This window comes from Sminthopsis crassicaudata, chromosome 2, assembly GCF_048593235.1.
Source record: "Sminthopsis crassicaudata isolate SCR6 chromosome 2, ASM4859323v1, whole genome shotgun sequence".
Taxonomy (NCBI): Eukaryota; Metazoa; Chordata; class Mammalia; order Dasyuromorphia; family Dasyuridae; genus Sminthopsis; species Sminthopsis crassicaudata.
The window spans coordinates 215623770-215637312 of record NC_133618.1 but is presented as its reverse complement, the minus strand read 5'-3'; the positions used below and the strand labels follow the sequence as shown (position 1 = coordinate 215637312).

The window sequence follows — 13543 nt, the reverse complement described above, 5'->3', positions numbered from 1 at the left end:
TCTTTATTGGTGGTGAATTCATTCCTCTCACTTTTGATAGTAGCAATTTGATTTTCTTCTTTCTTTTAAAAATAAATTTAATTATTTATCTATTTTAAAATAGGTTTTTTCCCCCATAAAGCTATCTTTTAGTTTTATTTTTTAGTTCAATTTCATTAATCTCTCCTTTGATTTTGAAGATTTCCAATTTGGTGTTTAATTGGAGATTTTTATTTTGTTCTTTTTCTAGATTGTTTTTTTTCCTATGTGTAGCTGGTTCAGTTCATTACTGCTCTATTGGAACTGATTTGGTTCATCTCATTGCTGAAGAGGGCCACGTCCATCAGAATTGATCATCATATAGTATTGCTGCTGAAGTATATAATGAGCTCCTGGTCCTGCTCATTTCACTCAGCAACAGTTCATCTCATGAAAATGTTTAAAGCCCTTCCAGGAATTCTTTTGGGCATAAGACCAAATTGCATTTTTTCTTTAAGTCTTCATGTGTGGCTAGTTTGACACTAGTGTCCTTTTCTAACTTTATGCCTTGTTGCTCACTCTCACCATAGTAACTTTCTCTAGCCAAGTTCTTTTTTTGTTTTTTGGGGGATTTTTTTTGCTAATTTTTCCAGGCTTTTTTTTGGTGATTTGGTGTTTTTACATGAGAGTTGGGCTCTGATCCTGCACTGTCCCCAGCTTTTTTGTGTTGGGACTTTGTGTCTTACTGTTGGCTTTCAGTGGGCCTCAGAGTTTAACTGCTTGCTTTTTCTGGAGGCGAGGCTTCCTTTCTAAGCTGTATGTTTTGGGGCTCCCTCTTGCCTTCCCCTAGATGCAGGGTCCCAAGGCCCTCCAGAGAGCTAGCCCGGACATTACAGGAAAAGGCTCTTTCTTGTTCATAATGAGGGCTTCACTGCTGGTCAGCAGTGGGACCAAGGGATGGGTTTGCTGGGGCAAAATCATCTTACTCACCAGACTACTCACATGTGCAAAGGGCTGCTGGAGTTGTAGGACCTCACTGGGGGTTGCCCTGGGCTTGGAACCTTGCTTCAGGCTCTGTGCTGTGAGGCCAGCTGCTAGGGCTCTGGGGTTCCCCTTCCACTCCTGTCGTGCTGTGTGGGTAAGCTGCTTCCCTGCTTCTAGATCGGTTCTGAGGAGGCTTTCTTGTGGTGTGGAGCAGAATTTGGGAGAACTTCCGGAGATCTGCACCATCCTAGCACAAGATTTCTTGCAGTCTCACTGTAATTGTGCACAGAAAATTTCAAAGCCAGAAAAAAACACACAAAGTATAGAGACGAATAGTGAAAAAAAGAACGCGAAGGTAGACAGCACAGAGATAAAGAATAAGTGGTGGAGGAAGTTAAGCAATGTGGGAAGAGCATGGAGAAGGCCCTGAGAATCACATAACCATGGATTAGACTTGGAAGCCTGGATTGGAGGGAGGTGGAAGAATGTTTGGAGACTGGGAGTTAGAGGTCTGATTTTTATAGGCTTTTTTGGGGGGAAATAGGCTCTTACCTATGCCATCTTGGGATTAGTTCATTAATGTATCTAAATCATCTCAAAGTTGTTGGTAAAACTTTTAAGTAAACATTGGTACTTTTTGATATTTTCTGTCTTACTGTAGATATCAATGGAACTTGTCTGATTTTTATATATCATAGGGTCTCAAATCCCTGACAATAAAACCTAGATGCTTTTCCCTGATTCAGTGTAGCACCTATTAGTAGCATGTGATATGGGGTTACTATAGGATATAATTTGTAAATTATGCTCCTTTGATCTCTAGGACAATTTATACATGATTTCTAGGTTCCCCTTTGTAATCTTTATTCTTGCTATTGCCACTTTATACTGGCTACTTTATAAACTTAGTACACCAAAGAGAAGATGGAAGGTAGTTATGGGGACTAGAACAAGATATAATTTATCCTCCTCACTCTTCCCTCACCCCTCAAATAAAAGCCCTTCTTTGGAGCATGTAAATATAGTCAAGAAAAACAAATCTATATATAGAACTTGTCTGAAAATGTACTTCACAGATTTTTCTTGATGGGAGAAAGTAGGTAACATCAAAGATCTTCCAAGTAAAAAGACATTTAGAGAGTATAGTGGATAGACATTCCACACACACACCCCCCCCCCCCCCATGTAGAATCAAGAAGACCTGAGTTCAGTTATTGCCTCAGGCCATCACTAATTGGATGACCTATGGCAAATCATTTAATTACTGTTTGCTCCTCATTTGTAAAATGGGGATAATAATAATAGCACCTAATTCCTAAGGTGGTTGTGAGGATCAAGTAAGATAATTATTAAAACCCTTAGCACAGTGCTTGTCACATAGTAAGCATTATATAAAAGTTATTGTTAGTTTTTTCTCTTACATATTCTCTGACTCACATAACTCATTTGTTTTGGGAGAACCATGGATACTGTCAGGTACCTGAATATCAGAATATGATTTTTTTATGCTGTTAGAATGCACAGAAGGAGATCTTCTATAGCTAGAAGATAGCAGCATTTGAAAAAATATATTTCCATGAAAAGTATTAATGTAATAATCTGAATCTACTATAAATAAATCCCATCCATAATAAAAAAAAAAGTTCATATAGTTGTTTTTTTTTTTAAGTTAGATTACTTATTTCTTACAGAATAGTACTGATTAAAGAGGGAATTTTTATTCAGATATGTTTTGATTCAAATGACCTTTGAGATAAATTCCATAAATAACCTGTAGAAGTCTGGAACTCTGAGAAAAGTATATTTGAAGCAAAGATACTTACAGCAAGGTGCTTACTTAGTATGATTGATGAAATAATGGTTTTCTAGTTCACATATACTTTGTGTGATATAATGATGTAATGGTTCTACAGTTGGCACATGCTCAGTGTCCTGTAGTGATGTAATTGTACTAAGGTATTTAAGGGCTGAGAAGACTGGAGACAGGGTGAGTGAGTGTGAGCTCAAGCTCAGACTCCAGACTCCAGACTCTATCCCTGACCATCCTCATGGTGACTCTCCTGCTAAGACCAAGGCCAGTCCAGAGATCCTCCAGAAAGCTAATCCAGACATACATTTCCTGCAAGTTAAAAAAAATTCCCTAAATTTAAAAAACAGAATAACAGGGGTAGCTAGGTGGTACAGTGGATAGAGCAACAGCCCTGAAGTCAGGAGGACCCGAGTTCAAATTTGGCCTCAGACACTTAGCACTTCCTAGCTGTGTGACTCTGGGCAAGTCGCTTAACCCCAATTGTCTCACAAAAAAAAAAAAAAAGAAAGAAAGAAAGAAAGAAAGAAGCAGAATAAGAAAAACAGAAAAGGAATATAAAACAAAATGAAACAAGAGAGAACATTGTTATCTGCTCAGCAGAACATCAGGGAGGATTCAAAATACATAACAACAAACACCAGTTCAAGAAAACATATATAATATATATATATATACATATATATATATATATTAATAGAAGAAATTATATTCATGAATGTCTATCTTTTCTTTATTTCTTTGTCAATTGTTCTTTTGTTCTCTGATGCATACCTTTTTTACTTCTTTTCCCCCCCTTTCATCTTCCCAACCCCCCCAAGCAAGCCATAAATATAGCTATATGTATATTTATATATACATAGGTAGATGCATACATACACATATATATACACACACACAGATGCACATCTTTCCTTTGCTTTAATGAGCTGCTAACTTGCCTTGCTATTACTTAATCTCCCCCCAGCCATGAATCCCTCCCTTTTCTTTCCTGTCCACCTGTCCATCTAATGCCTCCTCCCCCAATCTTTCTTTTGAGCTGTCCTATTGCTGATGTCAATCTTAAACATATGCTATAAATATTCCATGTAAAAAAAGCATAAACAATGTATTCATGTTGAATTCCTTGAAATTGATCTTTGATATTGGCTCTTATATTGTTGTTTTCTTTTAAGCTTGGGTTTATTGATAGAAAGTCCTGAAAATCTACAAGTTTATTGAATATCCATTTTTTCTTGTTCAATATTATAATTTTGCTAGATATGACATTTTTGGCCACAGATCTAGTTCTTTTGATTATTTTAGATATGATTCCAGGACCTGTTGTCTTTGATTGTGATTGCTAATAAATCCTTTACAATTCTAATTGTAGCTCCAACATATTTGAATTGTTTTTCTCTTGTTTCTTACAAATTTTTCTCTTTGATCTGGGGTTTTTGAAATTTGGCAATAATATTCCTATGTGTTTATGACTAAGGATCTCATTGAGGTGGTGATCAATGAATTTTTTCTTTTTCTACTTTTCCTTCATGTTATAACCCTCCAGGACAAATTCTTGGATTATTTCTTGGGCTTATTTAGAGGTCACTTAGGTCCTTCCTGGATTTCTGTGATTCTTTGCTTCTATGATGTTTGGTTGAAGTTTTAATTTATAGAAGAAACTGATTTAGCAAAACCATTCGTAGGGCTTATGTTAAATAGCATTTTAAAAAGCATTAATTTTTTATAATAATAGCTTTCTATTTTTCAAAATATATCCAAAAATAATTTTCAACATTCATCCTTGTTCTTCTTCCCTTCCTATCCCTTCCCTCTCCTAGACAGCAAAAAATCCAATACAGGTTAAACATGTGCAATTATTCTAAATATGTTTCCATGTTTATCATGCTGTACAAGAAAAATCAGTTCAAAAGGGAAAAAATGAAAAATAAAAACACAAGGAAGTAAACAACAACAACAACAAATTGAAAGCACTATGTTGTGATCTACATTCAATCCCCGTACTCCTCTGTCTGGATGCAGATGCCTCTCTCCATCACAAGTCTATTAGAATTGTCTTTATTGTTCATCTTATTTTTGAAAAGAGCCAAGTCCAACACAAGTTGATCATCACATAATCTTGTTACTGAGTATAATGTTCTCTTGGTTCCATCAATTCATTTAGCATCAGTTCATCTAAGTCTCTCCAGCCTTTCTGAAATCAGCCTGCTGGTCGTTTCTTATATAACAATAATATTCCTACATGCATCTACCATAACTTATTCAACCATTTCCCAATTGATGGACATCCACCTTCCTTTTCCCCTTTCCAGTTCCTTGCTACTACAAACGTTTTTGCATACATGTGTTTTCCCTTTTTATGATCTCTTTGGAATATAGACCTTTGGAATAGAGAGCCTGCTGGATTAAAAAGGATGCACAGTTTGATAGCTCTTTGAGTATAGTTCCAAATAAGCATTGCATTCTTTAAAAATATATTTTTATTTTCCCTAGTTATGTAAAACAATTTTTAAAACTTTGAGTTCCAAATTCTCTCCCTTCCTCTCCCCACCCTACTCTGTAGAGAAGGAACATGTGAAATCATGTAAACCATTTCCATAAGTCATGTTGTACAAGAAAACTGATTTCTCCCTTCCACCCCTCCTCCAGAAAAAACTCTCAAGAAAAAAAAAGTTAAAAAAAAAGTGTGCTTCAATCTGTGTTCAGACACAATCAGTGCTTTCTCTGGGTATGAATAGCATTTTGTATCATAAGTCCTTCAGAATAGTCTTGGATCACTGTATTGCTGAAAATAGCAAATTTATTCACAGCTGATTATTGTTATTACTCTTTACATAGTACATTTTACTTTGCTTGAATTCATGGGGGACTTTCCAAGTTTTTCTGAGTGCATATTTCTCATCATTTCTTATAGAATAATAGTATTTCATTATAATTGCATGCCGTAATTTATTCAACCATTCCATCAGATTGATGGACATCCTCTCAGTTTCCAATTTTTTTTGCCGTGAGAAAAGAGATGCTATAAATATTTTTGTAATTTGTTACTTTTTAAAAATTCTCTTTTGGGATTCATGTCTAGTAGAAATATTATTAGGTCAAAGGATTTGCATGATTTTCTAGCTCTTTGGACATAGTTCATATCTTTTGGTTATTTATAAATTGGGAATGGCTCTTATTTTTTTAAAAATAAATTTGACTAAGCTCTCTACACATTTGAGAAATGAGGCCTTTATCCTAGAAATTTAAAAGCATTAGATTTTTGATACATATTGAAACTCAAATAACTTTTTCCATTATTGTTTATTCTAGTTTTGCTTATATCTGCAAAGTTGGGAAGATAAGCTACGGTCCTGGTACAGGATCTAGTAAACAAGAAGCTAAACAAGCTGCAGCTAAGATTGCATGTCAGAAGATGCAATTAGGTGATATTTCACAGGTAATTAACCTATCTTTTGACTTACTTTTCTTGTGTTCAAATTTCACTTTAATTTGATTTGAGTCAGATTGATTCTATGATGATATAAGAAATTATTGTCCAGAGACATAATGACTCTCCTTTTTATTCTCTCTTATATCTTGCTAGTTACACATTTGTTCAATCTCCTGGCCAAAAGAAAGTACTAGTTTACACTTGTTGCAAATGTTATAGTTAGGATTTCTTTCACATATGGGGTTCCTATGGCTTTACAACTTCAAATTCTGTGATTCTGTGATTTATAATTCCAAATCAGCCAGTCAACTAATGAAAAAACCTTTTATAAAATCTGTGATTTTACATGATATTGTTAGGCAGCATTTCAGTTGCAGTTCTAGGAAAAATAAACATTGAGCGTTTATGTTGATAACTTTGGATTTTTCTCCTTTTAGGAAAGTGATTCAACACCTTCTTCTGCTTGTGCCCTTGCATGTACCGATTCCAGCAGTACATCTATGAGTACATCAACCTTGTAAGTATGAAGCAATACTTATGGTTCGGTATAGTAAATTTTACTTGCTATCCACTGCTTGTCATAAAGACAGTATTTATTTTTAATATTTGGCTTTTTTCCTTGCAGACATTTTATCTTTAAAATACTTATTTCTTAGCTTTGTTTTTATATTTCTTATGCTCTTATGAATTAATTTCTCTTTTGTTTATTCTAATATTTGAGTAGTCTTCAGTAAAGGGTTTTTAATTTTTAAATTTAGTATTTTATTTTTCTACAATTATATGTAAAAGCAATTTTAAACGTTCATTTTTAAAACTTTGAGCTCCAATTTTCTCCCCTCTTCTCTTCCTTCTCCCTTCATAAAGAATGCAAGCAAGTTGATATAGATTATGTATGTGTTGTCATATAAAACATTCCCATAATAATAATATTGTGAAAGAAAACAGACCAAAAAAACCCCTCAAGAATTATAAAGTTAAAAAAATTTGCTTCAATCTGTATTCAGACACCACCAATTTTTTCTCTGTATATGGATAGCATTTTTCTTCATAAGTCTTTCAGTCTTCTTCTGGATCATTGGATTTCTGAGAATAGTTATGTCACTTACAGCTGATCATCATACAATATTGCTTTATACACAGTACATTTCACTTTGCATCATGATACTCATGGAAGTCCTTCCAAGTTTTTCTGAGAGCATCCTGCTCATTATTTCTTATAACAGAATAATATTCTATTATGATCATATTCCACAATTTTCTCCGCCATTTTCCAATTGATGAGCATCCTTTCAATTTCCAAATCTTTGCCATTAGAAAAGAACTGCTACAAATATTTTTGTAGATAAAGGTGCTTTTCCTTTTTTAAAAAAGATCACTTTTGGAATAAAGATTTAGAAGTGGTATTGCTAAGTCAAAGAGTATTACATGGTTTTAAAGCCCTTTGGCCATAGTTCCAAATTGCTTTACAGAGTTGTTAAATAAGTTCACAACTCCAGCAACAATACATTTATGTCTCATTTTTCTCACATCCCTTTCACCATTTGTCATTTTCCTTTTCTGTACTATTAGCTAATAGTACAGAATAAATAATAAAACAGTACTGTTTTAATTTGTTTTAAATGTTTTAATTTGCATTTTCTCCAATCAATAGTGACTTAGAGCATTTTTAAAATATGGCAATAGTTAGCCATATCTTTTGGTCATTTATCATTGCAGGAATGGCTCATTTTTATAAATTTGACTCAGTCCTCTATACATTTGAGAAATGAAGCTTTCTGTTAGAAAAACTTGCTTTAACTTTTTTCACAATTATTCTTACTAAGTGTATTTTCCCATGTATTTTATTCTCTACTTTCACTCTGTCCCTCTTTAAAAGTGTTTTGCTTCTGACTATCCCCTGCCCTAATCTGCCCTCCTTTCTATCACTGCCCTACTTCTCTTATCCTCCTGTAAGGTAAGACAGATTTCTATACTCAATTCAGTGTGTATGTGATTCCTTCTTTAGGCCAATTTTGATGAGAATAAGTTCCACTCACTGTCCCTTACTTTCTCTATTCCTCTCTACTGTAAAAGTTTTTTGTTGTGATTGTAATAATTAACCCTATTATACCTCTCCCTTTTCTCTCTCCCAGCCTATCTCTCTTGTATTCCTTAATTCCAATTGTTTTTGGATATCATTGCTTTACATTCAACTAACACCTATGACCTCTGTCTAAATATATTCCCTCTAACTGCCTTAATAATGATAAAGTTCTTATGAATTAGGAGTATCATCTCATGCAGAATACAAGCAATTCAACCTCATTAAGTCCCTTATAATTTGCCTTTCCTGTTTATCTTTTTATGATTCTCTAGAAACTGGTATTTACAAATAAGATTTTCTATTCAGATGTGGTCTTTTTTTTTTAAATCAAGAATGCTTGAAAGTCCTCTACCTTATTAATATTCCATTTTTTTCTCTGACAGATTATACTCAGTTTTGATGGATAGGTGATTCTTGGTTGTAATTCAAGGTCTTTTGCCTTTTGAAATATATTTTAGGCCTTCCAGCCCTTTAATTTAGAAGCTGCTAAATCTTGTGTGATCCTGACTGTGACTCCATTATAATTGAATTGTTTCTTTCTGATTGCTTTGCAATATTTTCTCCTTCACCTGGAAGATCTAGAATTTGAGTATAATATTCCTGGGAATTTTCATTGTCAGATTTCTTTCAGGAGCTTGGTAGATTCTCTTTTTTTAAATCTCTTTTTATCTCTTGGTTCTAGAATATCAAGGCATTTTTTTCTTGACAATTTCTTGAAAGATGATGTTTAGGCTCTTTTTTTGATCATGGCTTTTGGGGCTTTCAATAATTTTTGAATTATTTCTTTTGGATCTATTTTCCAGGTCAGTTGTTTTTCTGATGAGGTATTTCACATCACCTTCTATTTTTTTTTCATTCTGGTTTTATTCTGTTGTTTCTTGATTTCTCATAAAGACTGTTGTAAGGAATTATTTTCTTCAATGAACTTTTGTACTGTCTCTTCCATTTAGACAATTTTATTTTTAAAGGCATTGTTTTCTTCAGTGGCTTTTCCCCCATTTGGCTGGTTTTGCTTTCTAAGGCATTCTTTTTCTCATTGGCTTTTTGTACTTTCTTTGCCATTTTGCCTAGTCTGTTTTTTAAGGTATAATTTTATTCAGTATTTTTGTGTCCCTTTATTAAATTGTTGACTTTTTTCCACGATTTTCTTGCTTCACTCTCATTTTCCCAATTTTCCCTTTCTACCTCTTGCTTGATTTTCAAAATTTTTGTTGTTGTTGAGGCAATTGGGGTTAAGTGATTTGCCCAGGTCTAGGAAGTATTAAGTGTCTTAGGACAGATTTGAACTCAGGTCCTCCTGACTTCAGGTCAGATAATCTATCTACTACACCATCTAGATGCCCCTTCAGAATCCTTTTTGAGCTCTTCTGTGATCGGAGACCATTTTATTTTTCTTGGAGACTTTGGATGTAGGAACTTTTTTTTTTTTTTTTTTTGGTAATAAGTTAAAGATTTATTAATTAGATTAAGGATCTTACACGTAAATTGTATTGATAATGGTAAAGAAAGTGAAAATTTTGTCCCATTTTGAAAGTATTCATTTGGTCATTTTATTTTTATTTTTTCCAATTTTTAAAATTAATTTTTATAATTATAACATTTTTTTTGACAGTACATATGCATAGGTAATTTTTTTTTTTTTTTTACATTATCCCTTGTACTCCCTACTGTTCCAAAATTTTCCTCTCTTTCCCTCCACCTCCTCCCCTAGATGGCAGGCATTCCCATACATATTAAATGTCTTATAGTATATCCTAGGTACAATATATGCATGCAGAACCGAATTTTGTTGTTGTTATTGTTACAAAGGAAGAATTGTATTCGGAAGGTAAAAATAATCTGGGAAGAAAAAAAAAATAATGCTCACAGTTTACACTCATTTCCCAGTGTTCCTTTTATGGATATAGCTGATTCTGTCCATCATTGATCAATTGGAATTGGATTAGCTCTTCCCTATGTTGAAGATATCCACTTCCATCAGAATACATCCTCATACAGTATCATTGTTGAAGTGTATAATGATCTCCTAGTTCTGCTCATTTCACTCAGCATCAGTTGATGTAAGTCTCTCCAAGCCTCTCTGTATTCCTCCTGTTGGTCATTTCTTACAGAACAATAATATTCCATAACATTCATATACCATCATTTACCCAACCATTCTCCAATTGATGGACATCCATTCATTTTCCAGTTTCTAGCCATTACAAAAAGGGCTGCCCCAAACATTTTGGCACATACAGGTCCCTTTCCCTTCTTTAGTATTTCCTTGGGGTATAAGCCCAGTAGTAGCACTGCTGGGTCAAAGGGTATGCACAGTTTGATAACTTTTTGGGCATAATTCCAGATTGCTCTCCAGAATGGTTGGATTCTTTCACAACTCCACCAACAATGCACCAGTGTCCCAGTTTTCCCACAGCCCCTCCAATATTCATCATTATTTGTTCCTGTCATCTTAGCCAATCTGACAGTGTGTAATGATATCTCAGAGTTGTCTTAATTTGCATTTCTCTGATCAATAGTGATTTGGAACACTCTTTCATATGAGTGGAAATAGTTTTAATTTCATCATCTGAAAATTGTCTGTTCATATCCTTTGACCATTTATCAATTGGAGAAGGATGTAGGTACTTTGACTTTGTTACCTTCTTCTGCATTTGTGTTTTGATCTTCCTCATCACTATAGTAACTTTCTATCTTCAGAATCTTTTTCTGTTGCTTGCTCATTTCCCCATCCTATTACTTTACTTTGAGTCCTTTGTTAAAGAAGGGCTCAGTTTCCAGGATAGAAGTGCACTGTCCCAAACCAGGAGTTTTCTGCATCTATTTTCAGAGATACTTCTAGGGACCTCTAAGTTTCAGTTCTTCCAAAGTAGTACCATCTAAGGAGAAGTGTATTTACTCCTTTCCTGGCTTAGGCTCTGGTCTGTGAGCAATCACAAGCACTCTTTCCTGCCCTGAACTGTGAGGGGAGAGTCTCTGCTGTACTGTGGCTGCAAGCTCTGTTGTACTACCTTGCCCTGGGATTACTCCCTAAGATTGAGATCTGGATCTGAATATGGGCAAAGCAGCTGGGTTCTGCCTCAGTATTAACAAAGACACTCTTGTAGTCTCCTTTTGACCAGTTGTTTGACCCCCTTGGCATCTGTGGGCTGAGAGCTGTGGAAGACACTGTTGCAGCTGCTGATTCAGTGGCTTCCAAGGTCTGCTTCTGGTTTCCTGGGGCTCTGCTAGCATGACCTGTGCTGCAATGTGACTCTCCCTTAAGTGTGACAAACCTTTTCTGCCAACCTCCTAAACTGTCTTTGGCATATGTGGACTGAGAGGTCTGGAAACTGCTACTCTGCCACTGGTTTGGTCATTCTAAGACCTATTCTTGGTTTGTGTGGCCTGAAGCACATTCTGTTCTCACCTTGGTGCAATAAATCTTTCCTCTTGACCTTCTAAGTTATCTTGACTTGGAAAATTGTTTCATTCTGTCTTTTTGTGGGATCTGCTGCTCTAGAATTAGTTTAGAGTCATTATTTAAAGGTGAAGAGCTCAGGTGAATCCTTACTTTTACTCCACCATCTTGGTTTCTTTTCCAGGAAGGTTTTTTTCTTGATCTCTTATACTAGCCTATACATCCTCTCTCTCTCCTCTCTCTCTCTCTCTCTCTCTCTCTCTCTCTCTCTCTCTCTCTCTCTCTCTCTCTCTCTCTCTCTCTCTCTCTCTCTCTTTTTTTTTCCTGAGGCTGGGGTTAAGTGACTTGCCCAGAATCACACAGCTAGGAAGTGTTAAGTGTCTGAGACAACATTTGAACTCAGGTCCTCCTGAATTCAAGGCTGGTGCTCTATCCACTGCACCACCTAGCTGCTCCCTATACATTCTTTTTCTAAGTCTTTCCTCTATAGTTCTTATTTCTTTTCCATTTCTTTTCTCTAACATTCTAACAGTTTATAAAATATGTTTAACTTTTTAAAAACTCTTGCTTCATTTCTTCTAGGAATTTTAGTTGAACTTGAATCTAGGATTAGAACCACACAGTTGCCATTCTCTTTGGTTTCTTATCCTTGTCTAATCACATGCCTCCCTTAGATATAAATCCCCTCCTCAGTCTACCCAGTTTGGGGTCAGAGTGACTGTGCTGCCAGTTGGTATCTTTACAGATTTTATCATGTAATTGCTGGATCTGGAACCTGTTCTTGCTTTACATAGTGTCAAGCTCTAGTTCATTCCTTATGCTGGAAAGCTCATTGATGCTTAGTCTTAGCTAGATCCTGTACCCTTTATTTCTACACTTCTGTCTCTTTGTGCTGACTTGGGCTGGAAAAATAACTCCCTGTGATCTTTCTTTATATTTCCTAATCAGACCCTATGTATTTGTTGGAGTAGCTGAGTAGAGTTGGTCTATACTGCTTCCTTTTACTCTGCTATCATGACATATTTCCAGAGGTAAGATAAACCCAGGTGTTTCTGACACTAAAGCCAGCCCTCTATTATGTTTTGCTCCTTGTGATACATAGACTGTCAAATTTTTCTCCTTGCATTATGATTTTTTTAGCTCCTTAACTTGTTAGACAAATTTTAAGCATTCATGTTTAGACTTCTGAAGCCCTGAGTTTTATTTTTGTCTCCTTGCTTGAATTTTATTTCCTGTGAGTATCTGGACTATTATATTGTTTCTACACTGTCACCATTCTGTTTTGGTCTACAGTACCAGGTACAGATTAGATGATTCATAAATTCTTGTTAATCATTTGATCTATATGTTATGGTATCTACATTGCCATAACAAGCATATTCCAGGAAGGAAGATTTTTCCTTCTCCTATGCCTTTTAAGTATAAAGATGAGATTTGAAATATCATTTAAGAGGACCAGCAAGCAGATCACTTTGGCAAATTTGTAGATTTTATTATGTACAATGAGCTTGGAGAGATAGGTTGGAGTCAGAAAATGAAGGTCTTTGAAAGTCAAATGAGAGTTTGTCAAACAGAAAGAGACTCAAAACAATAAAGAATTGAACTAGGATATTGGTTGTGTATTGAGTATTGGGAGGATGAGTGGTAAAAAGTGATTGATAAATCATTTTTAGGTTAATTGTCTATGTGGAATGAGGAATAGAGAAGAGAGAAGGAATAATCTTAAGGTGTCTTATCAGCCTGGGCCACTGACAGAATACTGGTACTATCAATAAAAATAAGTAAGTTTTGGGGTAAAGGAAACTAAATTAGGTAGTGAATTTAGTTTTAGAAATGGAGTTTGGGATGCCATGAGAACATCTGGCTACAATTGTCCAG

At 35.1% G+C, this 13543-nt stretch overlaps 1 protein-coding gene across 4 annotated transcripts in view; it reads left to right on the top strand.

Annotated features, from left to right (window-relative positions):
- Positions 1–13543, top strand: part of EIF2AK2 (eukaryotic translation initiation factor 2 alpha kinase 2) — a 59446-nt gene that overhangs the window by 21599 nt on the left and 24304 nt on the right. For all 4 annotated transcript variants that reach the window (XM_074288187.1, XM_074288188.1, XM_074288190.1 and 1 more), the window contains exons 5-6: positions 6062–6188; positions 6620–6699. In XM_074288187.1, the coding sequence (XP_074144288.1) occupies positions 6062–6188; positions 6620–6699 (207 nt within the window). The remainder of the gene's footprint in view (positions 1–6061; positions 6189–6619; positions 6700–13543) is intronic.